This window comes from Hyperolius riggenbachi, chromosome 4 (genome assembly GCF_040937935.1).
Source record: "Hyperolius riggenbachi isolate aHypRig1 chromosome 4, aHypRig1.pri, whole genome shotgun sequence".
In the NCBI taxonomy this organism is placed as follows: Eukaryota; Metazoa; Chordata; class Amphibia; order Anura; family Hyperoliidae; genus Hyperolius; species Hyperolius riggenbachi.
Window position 1 is genome coordinate 121036313 of NC_090649.1, and position 21185 is coordinate 121057497.

The 21185-nt window shown below is 44.4% G+C and overlaps 1 protein-coding gene across 1 annotated transcript in view; it reads right to left on the reverse strand.

The window, feature by feature from the left end:
• The window catches only part of LOC137570492 (uncharacterized), a 47463-nt gene that overhangs the window by 25689 nt on the left and 589 nt on the right, over positions 1 to 21185 (reverse strand). Inside the window, exons 2-7 of the mRNA XM_068279165.1 lie at positions 9917 to 10120; positions 7743 to 7895; positions 6305 to 6453; positions 6073 to 6213; positions 1920 to 2062; positions 672 to 779 (exon numbers count right to left, since the gene is read on the reverse strand). Coding sequence (XP_068135266.1) covers positions 672 to 779; positions 1920 to 2062; positions 6073 to 6213; positions 6305 to 6453; positions 7743 to 7895; positions 9917 to 10096 — 874 coding nt within the window. The 5' untranslated portion in view covers positions 10097 to 10120. The remainder of the gene's footprint in view (positions 1 to 671; positions 780 to 1919; positions 2063 to 6072; positions 6214 to 6304; positions 6454 to 7742; positions 7896 to 9916; positions 10121 to 21185) is intronic.

Below are 21185 nucleotides of genomic sequence, written 5' to 3' on the forward strand. Positions count from 1 at the left end.
AAAATAAGATATAGATCATTTCATTGTGATTAGTAGTGATTAAGCTATTGGCAAATGAAAGGGATGAGCGCTGAAAGGTGAAAATCGCTCTTGTCTGTTAGGGTAAAAACCGATTTATTTGGGGTGAATTGGTTAAAGGGAACCTAAACTGAGAAGGATATGGATTTTTCCTTTTAAAATAATACCACTTGCCTGACTCTGCTGCTGATTCTGTGTCTCTAATACTTTTAGCCGCAGCCCCTCAACAAGCATGCAGATCAGGTGCTCTGACTGAAGTAAGACTGGATTAGCTGCACGCTTGTTTCCGAAGTGTGTGATTCAGCCACTACTGCAGCCAAAGAGATCAGCAGGACTACCGGGCAACTGGTATTATTTAAAAGAAAACATCCATATTCCTCTCAGTTAAGGTTCCCTTTAAGATGTACCAGAGATGGCTTAAGATGTGATGAGGACCTAGGCATGGTAGTTGATTTGGCACCCCCTTTGTGGAGAGGCCAGAGAAGGTGGCAGGTAGCCCCCTTGACACCCACTAGGCCCCAGGCACCTGCCTAGGTTGCCTGGTGGATGATCCTGCTCTGCCTAGGAGAAAACGTCGGAGAAAAAGTGAATTGGATCGGGCCCAATTTCAGAGGACTGTTTGTCTGAATTCTGAATAGAAAGAAAAACGTTACCCTTTTTCTTGATCTTTCTGTCGGTAGTTCTGTCAGGTAGCTCTGCAGGCCTTTCAGTATCTACTGGCTCCCCTGAGATTGCTGTAGATATGCCGGTCCGACCTTGTGCTGTACAGTTAGACAATAAGATAAGTGTCATTATTACATTCAACCAACAGTGAAGACAGAAACTGAAGAGGGATGATTACCGGTATGTAAAGCTATGTACAGGATCACGATTATTGTTCTTTGTGACAACCAATTAGATTCTCATTTAACATTCTGGACTGCTGCAGTAAAATATGGGTGATCACTGAGGACTGTAGCGGTCCCTTTATATCCGGGAATGATGGGAATGACTAGGAAATCTACCAGCCTCAATTATTAGGGGGAAATGAAAAGATGCATCCATGAAAAAAAAATATTTTTTCTTGCACGAGTAATTACAAGCACATGCACAAGTCATAGCACTTTTCCTGCACACCTGTCTAGTCAGGTGACTGAAGAAAGGAGTGATACTCCCATTTCCCGCATTTTCTGCTAATGCTTGACTAACCTGCACAGCTCATAGTGCTGAAAAGAGAGACATTATATATTTTATTTATAAACAAATACCGTATTTTTCGGACTATAAGACTCACCTGACCATAAGACGCACCAAGGTTTAGAGGACAAAAACCAGAAGAAAAAATATATGCTAAACCTGGTGCAACCACGGTGAAGGGGCATTTTGTGGAACATGACCCCTTGTACCTCGTGTCTTCCTTTGTCCTCCTCTGTCCCCCTTGTGTCCTCCTCTATGCCCCTTTGTGTCCCCCTTGTGTCCTCCTCTATGCCCCTTTGTGTCCCCCTTGTGTCCTCCTCTATGCCCCTTTGTGTCCCCCTTGTGTCCTCCTCTATGCCCCTTTGTGTCCCCCTTGTGTCCTCCTCTTTGCCCCTTTGTGTCCCCCTTGTGTCCTCCTCTATGCCCCTTTGTGTCCCCCTTGTGTCCTCCTCTATGCCCCTTTGTGTCCCCCTTGTGTCCTTCTCTATGCCCCTTTGTGCCCTTCTTTTATTTAAAAGAAAATCTTAGAGGAATATGGTTTCTGCAATTTTGGCTCACTTTTAATAAATTCCAATTACTTGGCTATAAGATGTGGACAGACTGAATTGCCCCCTAGCTAGCTATACAAATCCTGAATGATGAATTATAATTGCACTGCAAGTGCCACAATAAGCCTACAATAACATGCTATACTCTTAATAAAGGACACAGTGTTCATCCTTTACCTTCTAGAATCTGGTGAGCCAAGTCCATTGGTTGCTCTAGTAGTGGCTTCTCCTCAGCCAGTTCCTGGGCATGCTCTGCTATAGCTGAGATAAGGTCCACTGCTCCTAAACACTGCAGGCAGTTGCCGGTCAGATACAGTTCACTGCAAAACATACGAGAGGACAAAGCTGAAAAACTCGCAGTATCCAGCTAAAGCCAAAGTCACATCCAGCCAGGTGTTGGCACAATCAAAGAGCACGTTAAACATTTTTAGAAATTAAACTCTATTTTGGTTTGTTTCAATTAGTATAGTGTTCTTTTTATACATCACCATACATTAGTCATTTAAATTAACAACACTGGTGTCATGGAACAGCCGTGAGAAACGAGAACGCAATCGGTTTATTGCACCGATTGCCATTGACGTGCTAGAATCTAGATTGGTTGTGTAGGGGCATCTGCAGTCAAGCCGGGGGGGGGGGGGGGGTCTCTGATGTCTTCATAAGAGCAGCAGAGTTCTTTTCATGACGCCTGGTGCCCCAGAGGTGTAAACTCAAAGCTTGTCCAAGCTGATCTCACATTCAGATGTTAATTAAAAGAGCTAAAAGGGCCTTTTCATACAGAGGGATCCCAGAAAGCTAGTCACAGCTTGACACCAGACAGCCTGGCTGCAGCATTACCAGGAAGAAATGAATGTATTATATCATTTTTTGCCTATTTACAGAATACAGTAAATAGGGTAGTTATGAGAGCGGTATCATTGGATCCGTAGGGTCATGCTGAATCACTTGATACCAGTCGAGAGGGGCCCGGGGCCCCTACAACCCAGGTATGAATCTTCTCAGGAACCTGACCCGCTTCCTTAGCCATGTCTGATGTCATATTAATCGGTATTTTCTGACAAGTATGAATCTGCTATCCACCTAAATATGACATGTATCGTTCATGAGTTATGGCATTTTATAAGTTTAGCCCTAAAATCTCTCAGAGGGAATGAACTGTCATTGGTTGGTAACTCAGAGGGGGCCGGCATTGCCACACCCCCAAACCAGCTTCATCAAAAGCACATGGCCGGCAGGCGGACTTTAGTCCTCCAAATCCCATCTGTATGAGAGCATGTCTGTTGCCAGCCAGAGGACACATGGTTGGCGGCCATCTTGTCTGAACTTTGCTCTGATCTGAAACAAAGAATTTTGCTAAAATTGAAACCAAGGACTTTATGATCTTCCCACAAAAAGACATCTTTCCATGAACCTAAGTATTTTATCCTTTTCTTTTCATACTGCGCTAATAATGTCTCAATAATTGTTAATTTTAATGATTGTCTGTATATATTAATTATTTATCTTGCATTAATAAACAACGTTCAAACATCCTTTGTTTATTCAGCTATCCTGCTATTCAGCCATACACAGAAACTGATCCCAGGTCTCTAAAGAGACACTACTATTGTATTGTTGTTAGCTAGACAGAATAGAGTGTGTTTTTATTTGTAGATCTAGGCTCAGACAGTCAGCGGGCTCCTCTGTCCGATGGTAACAGAGGTGGTGGCAGTTATACCCTGAACTAGTGTGTAAAGTGTATTTCCCTAACCTACAGGCTCCCTTCTGGTTTGTCTACGGCCAATTCCCAACGGTTTCTTCGCATTGACTGCGACCACAGTTTGCACGATTTGTGCGCTGGAACCGTTTGGAGGGCATTTCGCGTTCCAGCCACCAGGGCTCCTGTGACAACTGGGCCTGATGCACTAAACTCCAGTAAAGTTTTGCACAGGGAGCAATTTTACCAGTACAAGTGCAGAGGGACCACCTACCCATAAGCACCACGGCATGTGCGTTACTGCAGTAATGTTCCTGTTACCGTGCACGTTGCCATAGAAATGAACGTGTTTACCTGGTAATGGGACATAGCCCACTGATTTCCATTGTGGCCATGTACCACTTCTTCTTAACCCTCTGGGGGATAATCCCGAGCTGAGCTCGGGGTAAGCCGCCACAGAGGATTTCTCAGGCCCTGGTGGGCCGATTTGCATAATTTTTTTTTGTTGCACGCAGCTAGCACTTTGCTAGCTGCGTGTATATACCGATCGCCGCCGCTCCGCGCTGATTCGCCGCTACCCGCCGCGCCGCGCCGCTCCCCCCCCCCCCCCAAGACCCCGTGCACATCCTGGCCAATCAGTGCCAGGCAGCGCTGAGGGGTGGATCGGGACTCCCTCTGACGTCACGACGTCGTTGACGTCGATGACATCATCCCGATCGTCGCCATGGCGACGGGGGAAGCCAAACAGGAAATCCCGTTCTGAATGGGATTTCCTGTTTGCTTTGATTGTCGGAGGCGATCGGAGGGGGTGGGGGGATGCCGCTGCACAGCGGCTATCATGTAGCGAGCCCTGGGCTCGCTACATGATTTAAAAAATTAAAAAATAGTGCTGCGCCACCTCCTGGGCGATATAATTGTATCCCCCAGGAGGTTAAAGGACAACCGAGGTGACATGTAACATAATGAGATAGACATGTGTATCTACAGTGTCAAGAACAGAAATAACTATGCTGTGTTCCTTTTTTTCTTTCTCTGCCTGAAAGAGTTAATCACTTAAGGATCAGGGGATTTCTCCCTGCGCTGTGCTGGGTGGGCTCTTCAGCCCCAGCACAGATCGTGTTTGTTGCAGGGCGATCAGACTTCCCCCCCTTTTTTCCCCACTAGGGGGATGTCCTGCTGGGGGGGGGGGGTCTGATCGCCGCCGGCTACTTGTGCCTTGCGGGGGGGCTCCTCAAAGCCCCCCTCCGCAGCGCTATTCTGCCCTCCCTCTCCTTCCCTCCCTCCCCTTCTCTCTGCGGGTGGTACAGGACGGCGATCCGTCCTGTACCGCCTCTGATAGGCTTCAGCCTATCAGATGCCGGCGATCCCCGGCCAATCAGAGACCGGGGATCTCCTTTACGGGGCTGCTGCGCCGTACGTGCCGTATGATGTAAACACCTGGGATTTCTTCCCCGCGTGTTTACAATGATCGTGGCTCGCAGGCTGTTCATGGAGACACCCTCCGTGAACTGACATGGAACTCGAACGAGCGGCCGTTTCCATGGAAACACCTCTGCGACCTGCCGACGCCTATCGGTGTTAGGCGGTCGTTAAGTGGTTAAACATCAGGTATGCAAGTGACAGTTTCTGTCCAGGTTGGGACTAGGTCAGACTATAGTGTAACCCTCACTAATAACGAATTACAGCTATAAAACACTTTCCTGTCAGTAAATGGCTTCTGAGAGCTGGGTAGAGATTAAAAGGATCAGTAGTCTATAGATTTTAGCTCTGGCATACTTCAATGCATGTGTCATTGAGCAGAGACAATGAAACAGTAAAAACATAAAAACTAGATTTAAATATAAAATAAAACTGCGGGATATCTTAAAAAGTCATTTTTAGGAGGAGGATAGATACAATTGTTTATATCATCAGCTTATTTTCACCAAGGATGTCCTTTAAAGTGATGCAAAAAGTATGTGGATGATCACTGTTCTACACTCTGGTTCATTACAGCCTATGCTGTTCACCACAATATGTATTTCTATGAATTTTCACCTTTATAAAAAGTTCCCATGGAATTTCTCATTTGTGTATAACCGTATACAGTATATGGTTGCATAGTCCGAGTTAAAGATACTACGTTGTAAATTAGCAGTGTGCAGAATCCCACAGTAACCTTAAAAAAATGTCCATCAATCTACCTTCACCAAACTGTCCCCTGTTCCCTCTAGTGCTGGCACCTCACTCTCCTAATGTAGAGTGTAATCACGCTGCATGCGGTATGAGATGCCAGGCACTAGGCAGAGCGGTGAGTGGACAAATGGAAGCACAGCACTGGACTCTGCCGGGGAGGAGAGAGACAGCTTTTGCTTCGATTCACTCTGCATTTATTACACCCTGGACTGGGGGAGTGCAGGAAGAGGGTGTGCAACAAAATGCATCAGGATTGGCTATTGTTTGTATCTCAAGGACGCCCTGTATTATGCATCCACTTTATATGGCACATGGTTTATATTTTCTAGAATATGCATGTTTTTTTGTGGGGGGAGGTGACAAATGATTTCCCGCCTAGGGTGACAAAAAGGCTAGAAAAAATGTAAAATAATTTTTGTGTGTGTATTATAGATCAGTTTGAAGATTATGATGAATCACCTTACTGCTGACTCTGCCAGTACTCTACCCAGCAGTGTTCCGCTAGCAGGGCCAAGGTTACAGTAGCACAAGCTTAGAGAAACCAGCTTCGTGTTGCCTTCCAGGCCATGGACAAGACACTGTACCCCTTCATCCTTGAACCTGAGAGAAATGAGAACACAATCTGGTCACACAGACAAGAATAACAATACTGACAATAGACTTTCCTTGCAATCCAGGGCAGGTGTCTTACTCGTTGTAATCCAGGCTTAAAGATGTTAACTGGCTGACTTTGATGGCTCTTCCCAGCCTCTCCACGGACCACGTATCAATCCCACAGTTCAGGACTTCTAGCTTTGTAAACGGATAGGAGGTTCTCCCACTCAGTTCCAGCAGGATAGCCTGCAATGGGGCAATGAAATAAATAGTAATAGGAATACTTTGAATACTTAAAGCAGGGGTGTCAAACTCAAATACAAAGTGAGACGAAATTGTACACTGGGACCTAGTCACGGGCCAACCTCAATGTCTACTGGCCACCTTTCTTATAAATTTACCAGGGGTCTAATGGCCCCCCTTCTGCTCCTATACAGTTCCCTGGTGCCTAGTGGTCCCCCCGCCCCTATACAGTTTCCTGGTGTCTAGAGGCCCCCACCCTCCCCTATACAGTTCCATAGTGTTTAGTAATTCTACCCATATCCCCCATATTGCTTCCCTAGTGTTCTAGAGCTTCACCTCCAATATAGCTTCCCTGGTGGCCTAGAGTGGGCCAAACATAATGCAAAGTGGGGAAACCACTTGAGGGACAAATTTAATGGCTCCGAGGGACAGACTTGGCCCGCGGGCCGGAGTTTGACATGTATGACTTAAAGGAATAATTTGTTCTCTTCAATCCGCTTGTGATCCTCCATGCTAGAAATCAGATTTCAGTTAAGTTTTGCAATAAACAAGTACTACAGTTTGCTATGTATAAAGTTAATGTAAAACCTTAGCATGGAACTAGGAACTAGGAAGTTAATAAGAGCAGACCAACTTGCATGGACCAAGTTACAGTGAATGGTAAATGAAAGCGACTCTGTAATGACATAAAGTAGAATGCAGTAAGTTATTCAGGAGGATACCCAGTTCTATGTTAATGTTCCTGGTTTCAGCAGCAGAAACACTTCCTACAGCTACATATTGCTGTATATTGGTATGCAGCCCCTTCCTCCCAGTGACATCAAGCCTAGGCTGATAAGCTACGCACCCTTCTTTTCCCAGTGCACTTTGGGAGACCAGGGGCCATATTTATGTATTTTATGTACTGTAATTATATAGCGCTGACATATTACACAGCCATATGCATTCCCCTTTACTACTATATTTTCACCTAGTGATACTTCCACAGATTATCAATGAAATGCCTTGTAAGCCACCCACAAGCAAGAAAATACTAAGAATAATGTTGTCAGTACTTTTTCCATCTACTTTTTAGTACTTTTTCAATTGGCCTGAGAGTTTCCAGCTTGCTTGAGCTATACATTTCATTGATTTTGACCCGAAATCAGTTAAATCGTTGATCTGGACATGCTTGTTAGGGCACAAATTTTCTGGTCTATCAGGCCGCAAAATCACTAGATGTATGGCCACTTTTAAACAACCTGGGAAGTTGCTCATCTGTGCCAACAAACCGATATAAACAACTTACGTACAAGACTGGCAGCATCCTGATTACTGAGTGGGATCTCCCACAAGCACAGGTCTGTCCCAAGCATGTAGCGCTCATCTCTGATGGTCATAAGCAGTGGCTTCAATAAAACTGGAGCTGTGTTGTCCGTATGGCTGGCTGGATAGGACAGAACAATCTGCAGGGACACATGTGGTCAGCTGTTACTTTTAAAGAACTCTGTCGCAGATACCAAAGACAACAGCTATGTCATGTCCTTGTACTGTGTTTACTTTTGTAACCAATATGATGACCTGTAATAAAACTGTAGAAGAAATGATGGCCTGTAATTTAGGTTATTCAATAGAGATTGTAAAATAGGTTCAAAAGGAGAATGATCATGTTTTCCTTGAATTATTTTCCCTAAATTATCTTTGTAGAAGTGGCAGATTTTGGGGAAGCAGTAAGTTTGGGTGCCTGTGGCTAATGGACGATTTGGGCATCCCATAGACACTAATGCAAATATCGACTACTGGGCATTAAAAGCAGAAATGTGGGTGCCTGTTAAATAATGGGCATCGGGCCTGTCTATCCAAAATTGTTGTTTTTGAAAGTTATAGTTTTTGAAAGTTTTTTGTCTTTTATATTTTCAATTTTTTTGTGTTTGAAAATTATCGTTTTGAAATGTGCCATTTTGAAAATGATAAGGTTAGAAATGGGAGGTTGTAGAATTAGGCACCAGAGGGGGAGGGTTCTGTGTGAGAGTAGGGTTATGTTTAGTTGTAGTAAAATATCTTGTTAATAATGTTTTACCATCGTCATTACCACTGTAAATATTTTTTCGTTTCCATTCGATGCCCAAATCACACCAGTATTTACAGTTTAGACCTCGCCCATTTTTCCTCACGCCTCTATTTCATGCACATCATTTTGGAACGCTTTTGTAGAAGGACACGGGCAAGATTTAGTTAGCTTTTACACTAACACGCTGCCATGTAACATACATTGTTTTGCACACTGTAACATGGTGTGATTTTGATGCTACAACACAGAACATATAGTGCTTTGCTAGAAGCACACACTTTGGCGTGCACTACTTACTATGTCAGTGAATGAAGGGGCACAATGATTAATTGTTTCTTCGCATGCAGTATATCGCATGCCACCACAAATGTTGTTTATGATTGCATTTTATGTATGTTATATCGCAGTCCAACATGCCAGTGTGAAACTAGCCTCAGAGATGTTCTGGTTGTGGGAAGCAAAGATTAATAAAGAGTCAAAGGTGAGACCAAGACAGCGGCCTGGGGGTGGGTGAAATCACAAGACAAGACAAGACAAATAACATTTATATCGCGCTTTTCTCCTGGCGGACTCAAAGCGCTATCACTGTGCAGTTACAGAGATATTGGGGGATTTGAACTGGCATGAAACTTGCGGAGTGAACAGGTAAGTCTGGGTGTCAGCTGCATACAAATAGATTTATAGCCCAAAGTATCAAATGAACTTGCCAAGGCAGTAGTTGGAGAGAGAGAGAGAGAAGAGCAAGCAAGTCCAAGTACTACTGAGCACTGGGGAACACTGACAGGTGAAAGATTAGTAGGGAAAGTGTTAAAACTGGAAGAGATTTAAATTGGACAGGTAAGAAGTGAACCAAGGAACAGCAATTTTCTGGGCTGGTAGAGCTGTCACAACAGGAAATGGCCACACCTATGTGAGGTGTGACTAGGATGAGATGAGGGAGGTGTATGTTTCTCATCTCATATACCAATAGGCAGGTGTAATGTGGCATGGGCAGAGTGCTGCACAAGCATATTACAACTGCTTACTGGGCATGCGGCGAGGAATGGAGAGTAGATGGGAGGGGCCTCAAACACGCGGCGGGCAAGCCCGAGCTCTTTCGAGTGGCGTGCACATGGGCAGCTACACGCAGGGGCAAATCTCTTCTAAAGAATGGAAGGCTACTGGTAAAAAGCTAAGGCAGGGATCACACCAGAGGCTACCCTCCTCCATCAGCCAGGCGGTACCATCACTGTGCTATTGCGCATGCCGGATTTTGTGGAGGGAACAGTGCTGGAACGGCCCAGTGCGGAAGGATGAAGGAAGGATGGAGGATCCAGAGGTTTCCCTCTCCCGAAGCAAGTACCCAAATTGGGTACTTTGTTCCCCTACAGGTTTCCTTTAATTAATTTGCTTATTGATTATTATTCCTAAACTTACCCGGAGGTAGCTGGATCCATTCTGGATACATTTCTTTAGTGCTTTGGTGATGGTGGGGCTGGCCGCTGACTGGCACTGGGCACAGTGATTCTCGTACCTTTTCAAAAATTTCTTCAGGACTGAGGGATCCACGGCTTTATGTGCAGCACCTCTCCCCTTCTTCTTTGTTTTCTTGGACATGATACCATACTAGTGCCTGCAAATCTGCACACAAGAAACAGGTTTCCACAAATAATACTATAATAGTCAGCAGCTCACCATTTAGTACATTTGTAAATTGTCATCACAAAAATCAAAAGATTGCAGCACTGTATTGGAAATACCAAAGAAACTGTATGCTAGGCTGCAAAGAGAAATGGGTCAGTGTTCCTTGGCCCATAAAGTTAACATTATGAAAATAAGAGAACTCCTGCGCCTCAGCTATTGATAGCTAGAACCTCTTTAATATATCACAATAGTACAGCAAAATATTACCACATTAGAAATGTTTAAAATAATAATTAAAATGGTATTGTCAGCAAAATGGTTATAAAAAGACCTCAAACATACAGTGATTTCTCAGACCAGCAAATGACCAAACACACCTGTCTCTAACTACAAGACGGCCATCCTGAATGATCTCACTGGTAACTTGATAATGCACCAATATCTGCAGGCCTCCACACCTTCACTGAACTAACTTCCTAAAGAGGAGGGGAAATAAAAATTGCATTGACATATGTATATAAAAATGTATAAAAAATTCCACGATTCCTTGCAGACACTTGGGTCTTCGGTTTTAACATAAAATGTCTCTACTGGTTAGCATCTCCTAATTCAGTAGCGGAATAATATCCAATGGCGTTGTAGCAGTATGCTTAAGATATATTCTGTCCTTGTTACCAAACAACCCAAGTGTCTGCAAGGAATTGTGGAATTTTTTATACATTTTTATATATATATGTCAATGCAATTTTTATTTCCCCTCCTCTTTAGGAAGTTAGTTCAGTGAAGGTGTGGAGGCCTGCAGATATTGGTGCATTATCAAGTTACCAGTGAGATCATTCAGGATGGCCGTCTTGTAGTTAGAGACAGGTGTGTTTGGTCATTTGCTGGTCTGAGAAATCACTGTATGTTTGAGGTCTTTTTATGACCATTTTGCTGACAATACCATTTTAATTATTATTTTAAACATTTCTAATGTGGTAATATTTTGCTGTACTATTGTGATATATTAAAGAGGTTCTAGCTATCAATAGCTGAGGCGCAGAAGTTCTCTTATTTTCAAATTGTCATCAGTAACCCCAGTCAGCAAATCAGTCATTGTAATTTTGAGGCCTTTTTCACATGGCGGCCGATGAATTCACAGCCTGTCACCTGCTGCTGTGCACAGTGAATAGGCACCCTTCCTATTGAGTCACATCTGAGCGCAGCCACGGTTCAGCCACGACATGCAGTGTTTTTATGCTGGCAGGTAAATCCACTGTGTATCAAGCACTAAGGGCCCATTTTCATTGCAGCCAAATCACAACAGTTTCCCACATAGGATTTGGGATTTTGGATGCAGAAAAATTGCGTGCTGGGAAAAAAATGCTGCCTTCTGCAGTTTTCCACATGGCACGGCACAGCTTTAGCAATTCCAATGCGAATTTGCATCAGTACGTGTGCTGCATCCATTTAGAAAATGGGCGTAGCATGCCAATGGATACCTGTCCTCATGCAAGTAGTTACAAACACTCCCATTATAGCACTTGCTCTTGGCAACTGACTGGAAAAACAATGCATTTAACGAGCAGTTTTGCCATCCATGTGATAGGGGCTTAACTAACGTCCAGTAATCGCTACAGTTTTGCCACCTCTTTAATGCTAGATCCACAAAATACACATTAAGGCTATATTCACAGTGGGGCATTGCGGTGCAAATCCTGCAAAAAGCAGGATTCAAACTCGACAGAAGGGAAAAGTCACATTGAATGTTATATGTGTGGTGCAACGCATACAGTAAAGCATACCGTACAAAGTATGTACAGTGCACCTGTTAACGCATGCATTGTTGTAAGGTACCACGCTGCATGCACCGCATAATGCTGATGGATTCCACCGCACCTCTGAAGATACTCAATGATACAGTGGCTAACTTACTTTCATCCTCTCCTTGTGGTGCCAGGTTTCCATCCTCAAATCTCTGCCAATAGCAATATTTTCAAGACAGCTTGTACAGTGGTTTGCAAAAGTATTCGGCCCCCTTGAAGTTGTCCACATTTTGTGATATTACTGCCACAAACATGAATCAATTTTATTGGAATTCCATGTGAAAGACCAATACAAAGTGGTGTACATGTGAGAAGTGGAACAAAACTCGTACATCATTCCAAACATTTTTTACAAATCAATAACTGCAAAGTGGGGTGTGCGTAATTATTCAGCCCTCTTAGTCAATACTTTGTAGAACCACCTTTTGCTGCAATTACAGCTGCCAGTCTTTTAGGGTATGTCTCTACCAGCTTTGCACATCTAGAGACTGAATTCCTTGCCCATTCTTCTTTGCAAAACAGCTCCAGCTCAGTCAGATTTGATGGATAGCGTTTGTGAACAGCAGTTTTCAGATCTTGCCACAGATTTTCGATTGGATTTAGATCTGGACTTTGACTGGGCCATTCTAACACATGGATATGTTTTGTTTTAAACCATTCCATTGTTGCCCTCGCTTTATGTTTAGGGTCATTGTCCTGCTGGAAGGTGAACCTCCGCCCCAGTCTCCAGTCTTTTGCAGACTCCAAGAGGTGTTCTTCCAAGATTGCCCTGTATTTGACTCCATCCATCTTCCCATCAACTCTGACCAGCTTCCATGTCCCTGCTGAAGAGAAGCACTCCAAGAGCATGATACTGCCACCACCATATTTTACAGTGAGGATGGTGTGTTCAGAGTGATGTGCAGTGTTAGTTTTCTCACACACATAGCGTTTTGCATTTTGGCCAAAAAGTTCAGTTTTGGTCTCATCTGACCAGAGCACCTTCTTCCACATGTTTGCTGTGTCCCCCATATGGCTTGTGGCAAACTGAAAACGGGACTTCTTATGCTTTTCTGTTAACAATGGCTTTCTTCTTGCCACTCTTCCATAAAGGCCAATTTTGTGCCGTGCATGACTAATAGTTGTCCTATTGACAGATTCCCCCACCTGAGCTGTAGATCTCTGCAGTTCGTCCAAAGTCACCATGGGCCTCTTGACTGCATTTCTGATCAGCGCTCTCTTTGATCGGCCTGTGAGTTTAGGTGGACGGCCTTGTCTTGGTAGGTTTACAGTTGTACCATACTCCTTCTATTTCTAAATGATAGCTTGAACAGTGCTCCGTGGGATGTTCAAGGCTTTGGAAATCTTTTTGTAGCCTAAGCCTGCTTTAAATGTCTCAATAACTTTATCCCTGACCTGTCTGGTGTGTTCTTTGGACTTCATGGTGTTGTTGCTCCCAATATTATCTTAGACAAAAAATGGAAGTAGGGGGGGCGGAGCTAGCAATGGCCGCGTGAGGAAGCAAATTACTGGAGCTCCCTCTCTCATCCACCAACCGAGGCTGAAATAGCTGTTTTCTCCGCAATCTACCTACCTCAGATTATGCCCGGGAAGACTAAGAGATCCTCTGGCAAAGAACTGCAGCCCAAACGAAACTCCTCCGTGCAGCCCAAAGTATCCCAATACCTCCGGAGAAACGAGGCCACGCAAACTCCAACGAAAATGGCCGCGGCCTCGCCTTCTTCCTCCAGTCCAGCACAGAAAACGGCAGAGACAGGAGAACTTATACCAGATGCTACAGCTAAGGCACTGGGGGAGATTAGAGATTTCTTGCATAGTCTCCCCACCAAGAGCGATTTAGATGACCTCGCCAATCGCATTACCTCCGCTACCCGTGCGGAACTCCAGAGCATACAAGAAGACGTACTGGAGCATGGTGGTCGGTTATCCGCCTTGGAGGCAGAGACGGCAGAGATGAAGGCCGAAATAAAAGCCCTGACAGTGCAGCAAGAACAGCAGAAAGCCACCAACGCAGCTCTCCGAGCAGGTATGGAAGATATCCAAAATAGAAGCCGCCGTAATAATATCAGGGTCAGGGGCCTCCCGGAGGATGTAGCAGCTACACAACTGACTCCCACACTGACCGCCATATTTAATGATCTCCTCAAGCAGCCACAGGACTCTGCCATACGGTTTGACAGAGTGCACAGAGCCCTGAGACCACAGCCTCTAGCGAATGAACCTTCACGAGATGTGATATGTCGCCTACACCTTTTTACTGTTAAAGAGGCAATAATGCAAGCAGCGAGGAAGGCAGAGGGAATTGAATATGGAGGGCATCAACTATTTCTTTTCCAAGACCTGGCGCCATCAACACTTGCACAAAGAAGGGCGCTTCAGCCATTACTGAAAATTCTACAAGAATCGGGAGCCTCATACAAATGGGGATTCTTATTCCAGCTGCACATCCTGAAAGGGGACAAGTCCTTTACGCTACGAACCCCAGCAGACTTGCCTGATCTCTACCAGGCTCTCAAAATACGTCAAGTCGATTTACCCGAGTGGCAGCCGGAGAAGATATTCCTGGGCCCACCACAACACACGAGGAAACAAAGACGGGGCAGAGGACAACAGGAGCAACAAGATTAGCACGGAACCGCCTCATATGCAATCCTACTAATACCTATTACTTCACAGCCGACTCTGCACTTTTCAGATAAGTACGATGGAGTCTTACACTTTCACTGAGTTGTTGATGTGATCGTGGGGGGGGGGGGGGGGGGGAAGGAGACATAATTGGGAGAAGAGAAACCCGGATAATCGGTACTTTACCGACAGTGTGACTACAATTGGGGAGGTATGCGTCTGTTCTCTCTGCAGCGGCGTTTGGGTGGGGAGTCCTGGGGGGAAACGAGCTACAATTTACTGAACTCCTTAACGCCTTCTGCGAGCCAGCAGAGATGGAAACAATCATAGGAGTAAGGCCGATTTGGATTCCATTGACAAAATAGACACTGACTTATGCTCCTGACGGGTTTGCTTCAAGACTAACCCTTCTTCAGACTCAGTGCTTACCCGGGGGCTTTGTGTACGGATGTGTACTGGGGGCAGGGATAGGGGTGAAAAGATATCACGGAGGTAGCTAGGGGGGAGGCGGGAATACGTGTTGATATAACTGAAGGCACCTGTTATTACTATTGTACTGTGTATTTAGCTAACCGTACTGTGTGAAACCGCTGCTTACGCAGGAAAGACACTAGCTATATGTCAAGGTTAATAGAAGACCATATACAGATGCAGAATTAACTTAAACGAGTGGCATTGCCATACATGACAAGAAATTCGAGCTGCTGGAGTCTATTCTCATGGCATATGTGCGTAGTGATGGCTAAGATAAGATAGAACAGGGAACATACTGCTTCTTGGGCACATCTGTGTATAAATGCACTTACACCCTTAATTACAATGTAATTGCTCCCATATTTGCACCCTATGGGTGCGGTGCTCCAGGACGGGGATGGAGGCAGACACGGAGGCAGACACGGAGGGTAGAAGAGCACACCCCGGCTCATGCATGACCTCGTGCTGCTATCTACGAATAAACTTAAATAGATCTGAGAACGCTGCCTCTCCAAGGCATAATAGATACACACCTAAACCTCCCCTAAACACAGCGCACGATCAAGATGCTTCATGTATGATCACACACGGGGCGATTAATGGGGCAGAAACATATTCAACAATATCTGGGGATTAGGGAATAACGTTCTGATCTACTATAAGAGATCTGGGCCATGGGACTAGTGTTCCTGTTTCCATCCTTGTCTGGAGCTTAATAGTGACGCTACTTCCTCTCCTAGGCCTCAAATAGGTACTTACTAACCTCTAAAGCATTCTAAATAGGGACATTTAACCCCCTCAGGAGGGAGTCTTGCATATCCACAAAGATAAAAATAGAGATAGGAGCCTCTCCCATCGGCTCCTTCCCCCGCATGTTGGGTGGACTGGCGCATACTCCCTGGTAAGCGAATAAGAAGTATACGCAATTAACCACTGTGATTGCACTCTTTCCTCTACACTTACCGGGACCCCCTCCTCCCCCACGCTTGCGCTCAGTAGAGGAATAAACGATTCCATATGACTTACTGTACTTGATGCAAAAGATACTCGGCTAGTTGTAAGGGAACGCTGCAAACACTAATTGTCTTGCAATGCGGAACATGGTGTAGTAGGTAAGATAACATGATTAATATTGTTTATAAACACTGAAGGTACGATGGTGGAGGAGAGAGGGGGCTGCCATCTCATGTGGCAGTGCATGGTACCCACTTTCCCTCATAGGTTTGCCCAGAACATACAGGGCAAGAAAATGTCGTTGGCCACATACTTCGAGGTTTTCCTTCCGTTGAAGGACAGGTTAATGTTAGGGGTTAATATTATCATATCTATGGTGCATTCTGGCAGCAATAAGCATGATTCTCTCAAGGGTGTTTCTCTCTGGTTATTAGAAACCTCAAAAATATCTTATGGCTAGCATGAAAATTGTAACCATCAACGCCAAAGGCCTCAATGTTCCTGAGAAGAGGCGTATTCTTTTAAAAGATATGTGGAGTCAAAGAGCCCAAATACTATTTGTGCAGGAAACACACTTTAAAGGGACAGAGCATCCGAAATTAAGGGACAGACACTATCCAACCACATACTACAGCACCTCTTCCCAGTCCAAAGTAAAAGGAACCGCAATACTCATTAGTAGCTCCCTTCCATATACGGAAATTGATATAAAAATAGATCCTATGGGAAGATACGTGTTCGTCAAATGTCTCATTAAAGACAGAAAATATACCTTAGGGTCCCTTTACGCACCCAATTCTGAACAAGAACAGTTCATCCAAAACACGCTGTCAATACTGGAAACTTTTGCTGAAGGTAGCATCATCCTGGGTGGTGATTTAAATGTGGCCCTTACCCCAAACCTGGACACATCACATGGGAAAACCAACATCGCCTACGCGAAGCTAAACAAAATCAAAAAAGCTATACAGAGTAGACAGTTAATAGATGTGTGGAGGGCGACACATCCCACAACAAAAGACTACATGTTCTTCTATTCAACCCACAAAGTGTACTCCAGGATAGACTATATCTTGGTATCACACAATCTCTTATCGGAATATATAACCTCTGACGTTGGTGTAATCACGTACTCGGATCACGCTCCGGTACAAATGACGATTAATTGTAGAGACAAAAAAGAGGTGCCGCTTACATGGAGACTTAATATCTCCATGCTACAAGACAAAGTCGTGAAAGAGGACATAGAGAAACAGATGAGAGACTACTTTCTGCATAATGATGTGGAAGATGTGTCGCCAACCATATTATGGGAAACACATAAATGCGTAATGAGGGGGATTCTAATTAGACTAGGGACAAAACTAAAAAGTGAAAGAGGAGAAGTAATTAAAAAATTACTAGAAGAAATCCACAGCCTGGAATCCAAGCATAAACACCTACCCAACACTAGCATGCAGAAAACACTAAGTGAGACCAGGCACAAACTTAATAAAATATTGCAGGATAGTGCTAAACAAGCGGCGCGCAGATGTCAGCATACATTTTACTTACAAGGAAATAAGTCTGGGAAACTCCTTGCACGCGCACTGAAACAGCAACAACAGAAAACATACGTCCCCCACATAATAGATCAGGCAGGCACAAAACACATAAGGAGTGAATCTATTGCCAAAACATTTCGGGAATTCTATCATAAACTCTACAACCTGACCCAAGAACCTACAGGTACCTGTAAAAAACCCAGCCTCGCTGCTGTACAGGACTATATTAACAACTCTAACATGCCAAAACTATCAGAGGACACCCAAAAAGGAGTTGGAAGAGCCATTTACAGAGGGGGAGATTGGGGAGGTCATCAAGGAACTTAAACCGGGAAAGGCTCCAGGACCTGATGGATTCCCTGCCGAGTACTACAAAAAATTCAAAAGCACTTTAACTCCTTACTTATGTAAGATGTTTAATGCGCTAGCAGGAGGTGGGGATTCAATTACCTTACCCAAACAGACACTAGAATCGCATATTACAGTAATAGCTAAACCACAAAAAGATCCTGCAGCTTGTGGCAGTTACCGCCCAATCTCACTGTTAAACTCAGATCTGAAAATATTTTCAAAAGTGTTGGCAAACAGACTGGCAGAACATATGGGGTATCTTGTGCATTGGGATCAGGTGGGGTTCATCCCACAGAGGGAAGCGAGAGACAACACAATAAGAGCAATAGACCTGATCCAGCTCGCTCGGTCCGAAAAGAAACCTTGCATGTTATTATCCACAGACGCAGAAAAGGCTTTCGACCGAGTGGGCTGGACATGGATGCGTGCAGTGCTGCAGCAGATTAATTTGGGAAATAGAATGCTTGCCTGTATTAACGCTCTCTACACTGTTCCCACTGCTAAGATCAAAGTGAACGGAACACTCTCTGAACCCCTACATATCACAAACGGTACTCGGCAGGGTTGCCCTCTGTCTCCTCTAATATTTGCCCTAGCCCTGGAGCCTTTCCTGTGTAAAATCAGGGGAAACAGTGACATTACAGGGATACGTACCAAGGATACAGACCATAAGATTGCAGCTTACGCTGACGACCTACTGTTCTTCATGACACGACCTAGACTAACCCTTCCCAATCTCCTTTCTGAATTCGCTCAATTTGGAAAGCTCTCCTTTTTTAAAATAAATTTAGACAAGTGCGAGTCCCTTAATATAGGGCTCTCTGTAGAAGAAGTAGACAACATCAAAAGAAATTTCCCATTCAAATGGAAAGACAAAGCCATCAAATATCTAGGCACTAATATCTCTAACTCACTTAAAGATATATACTCATATAACTTCCCCCCGATGCTACACACACTGAAATCTGACCTTAAAAAATGGGAATTGCCCCAGTTGTCTTGGTTCGGGAGAATAGCGGTCATTAAGATGAACGCCATGCCCAGACTTCTGTACTTATTACAAACGCTTCCAGTGGCGATCCCCACTTCATTTTTACAACAAATGCAAACCACATTCAACGAGTACATCTGGAAGCGAAAACCACCCCGCCTTCAGAGAAATATATTATATAACACTAAACAGAGAGGGGGGCTTGCATTGCCGTGTGTCCGGCGTTACTATGAGGCTGCAATATTAACCAGAGCAATAGATTGGTGCAGACACAAGGAGTACAGACAGTGGGTGGGCCTGGAGGATTCCCTAACAGATTATCCAAATAGTAGCTTGTTGTGGACATTGGAAAAGCCACAATCCTCCTGGCGCCTACCACCCTTATGCCGCATTACCCTTTCGGTATTTCACAAGGCAAATGCACTCTTGGGACTCTCCCCGGGGCCTTCCCCGCTGATGCCACTCTCACATAACCCAGGGATAGGGGGCAATGAAAGGGGCTTAGTGAATAATAGAGAACGTAGAAAGAGAAAGGTATGCTTTAAAGACATGTGTCAAGAGGGCAGATGGATTGATCTAAATTGATTCTTCCACACATGGGAATCAGAACTAGAGACCACTCTCACTACAGCACAAAAAGACAGAATATGTATATTTACCCACAAAACCTCCAAAGCAACTAGAATCCAGGAGATTAACTATAAACTGCTCACCAATTGGTATTATACCCCGGTTAAGCTTCACAATATGTTCCCAGAGAAGGAAGACAGATGCTGGAGATGTAAGACGGAGAAAGGTACCCTATCACATATTATGTGGTTTTGCTCTGCCATCTCCGACTTCTGGAAACTAACTGAAAGACTCATCAAATCGATGACGGACAGAGTAGTTCCTTATACACCTGAGTTTTACCTCCTTCATCTTAATGATTGGGCTATGAGAAGCTATAAAACATCAGTGATAAAGCACATACTCAATGCAGCCAAATGCCTATTAGTACGGCATTGGAGAAGTGAAGCTTCCCCAGGTGTGGAGGAATTGATGAAGGAAATAGATGGCATAGAGCTGATGGAAAATCTTACATACACAGCACTGGATAAAACATATTGGAACTACTTCAGAACCACAGGAGAATTCCAGATGGTATTGAATGGCCCTTAGCTTAGCATAGGAGTAATGAGAGTGTAGTGCAAAAGGATCTGAGGCAAAAGTTGATGGTGATGCTTAACCAAAACAGTGCAGGACACCAACTTGTAAAATTAACACACAGGAGAGAAACACCCAGAGAGAACATAGGGGGGACGTAGTCTCTACGTCCAGGAACCAAAATAGGTTAAATCGTAATCACTCAGCCCCCCAATGTGCTGCAAAATCACCTTGAAAAGAGATTTTGCAGCGCTCATATACTTCAGCATTGAGCAAAATGCGCTCAAAATGCTGTATGTCCTGCGATTGCTGTTACCCCTAATGGCAATCGTACTAGTGGGTTTCCCACCACACACCTTCATTGGCAGCCCTAAGGCCTTGTTCATACTTCATAGCGCAGATGGCTGTGCGATCAGAACGCAATGCCTGCGTTCTGTGCTGCTGTGCGTTGCACTACTGATCCCATTCAATACAGTAAATTGGTCAATGCTGTGCTTTGCCGAAAAATACGTGCAGCCATGCGATAGCGCATCATACTACTGCACAGTGCATATAGTGTAAACATCAGACAGTGCAGTCTATGCAATTCTGATGTTCTTGCATGTCGCACATTTTACACGTTGCCAGAATGCACACAGCAAGGGGTATAATGTGAACCAGGCCTAATGCTCCAAACGCTTACCAGGGTGGTTTAGGATACTTTCACACTGGCATGTTGTGTTGTATTGGAACATATTATATAACCACATAGCAACCGTAATGAAACTATATTGTAATGGAACGTTCACACCAAAACATTAGCACGGCCGTGTGGCAGACTCCGTTGTAATAACACAAAGCATGCTGTGTGTTATCAGATGACTTGCTCCGTACAATTGCTGTGAAGCATACTTTTATGTACTATATGCATCACTGTCCACTGCCCGACCACTTTCCAGAGGAGACAGATATGGACCAACAGGCTCGTAATGTGAGCCCATGCTGTATTATGGGAATGCATGGGTTGGTTCATACAGTATATGTCCATCTTCACCACCTCTGGGTCTGTTAGTGTTTCTGTAATACAAAAACCTGACCATCAGGATTTCATTCAAAGGGGTTGCTTTATTCATCCTATAGGCATTCATCCTATAGGGAGGCATGCAAGTGCTCCTGAGTGCAGCAGACAGACA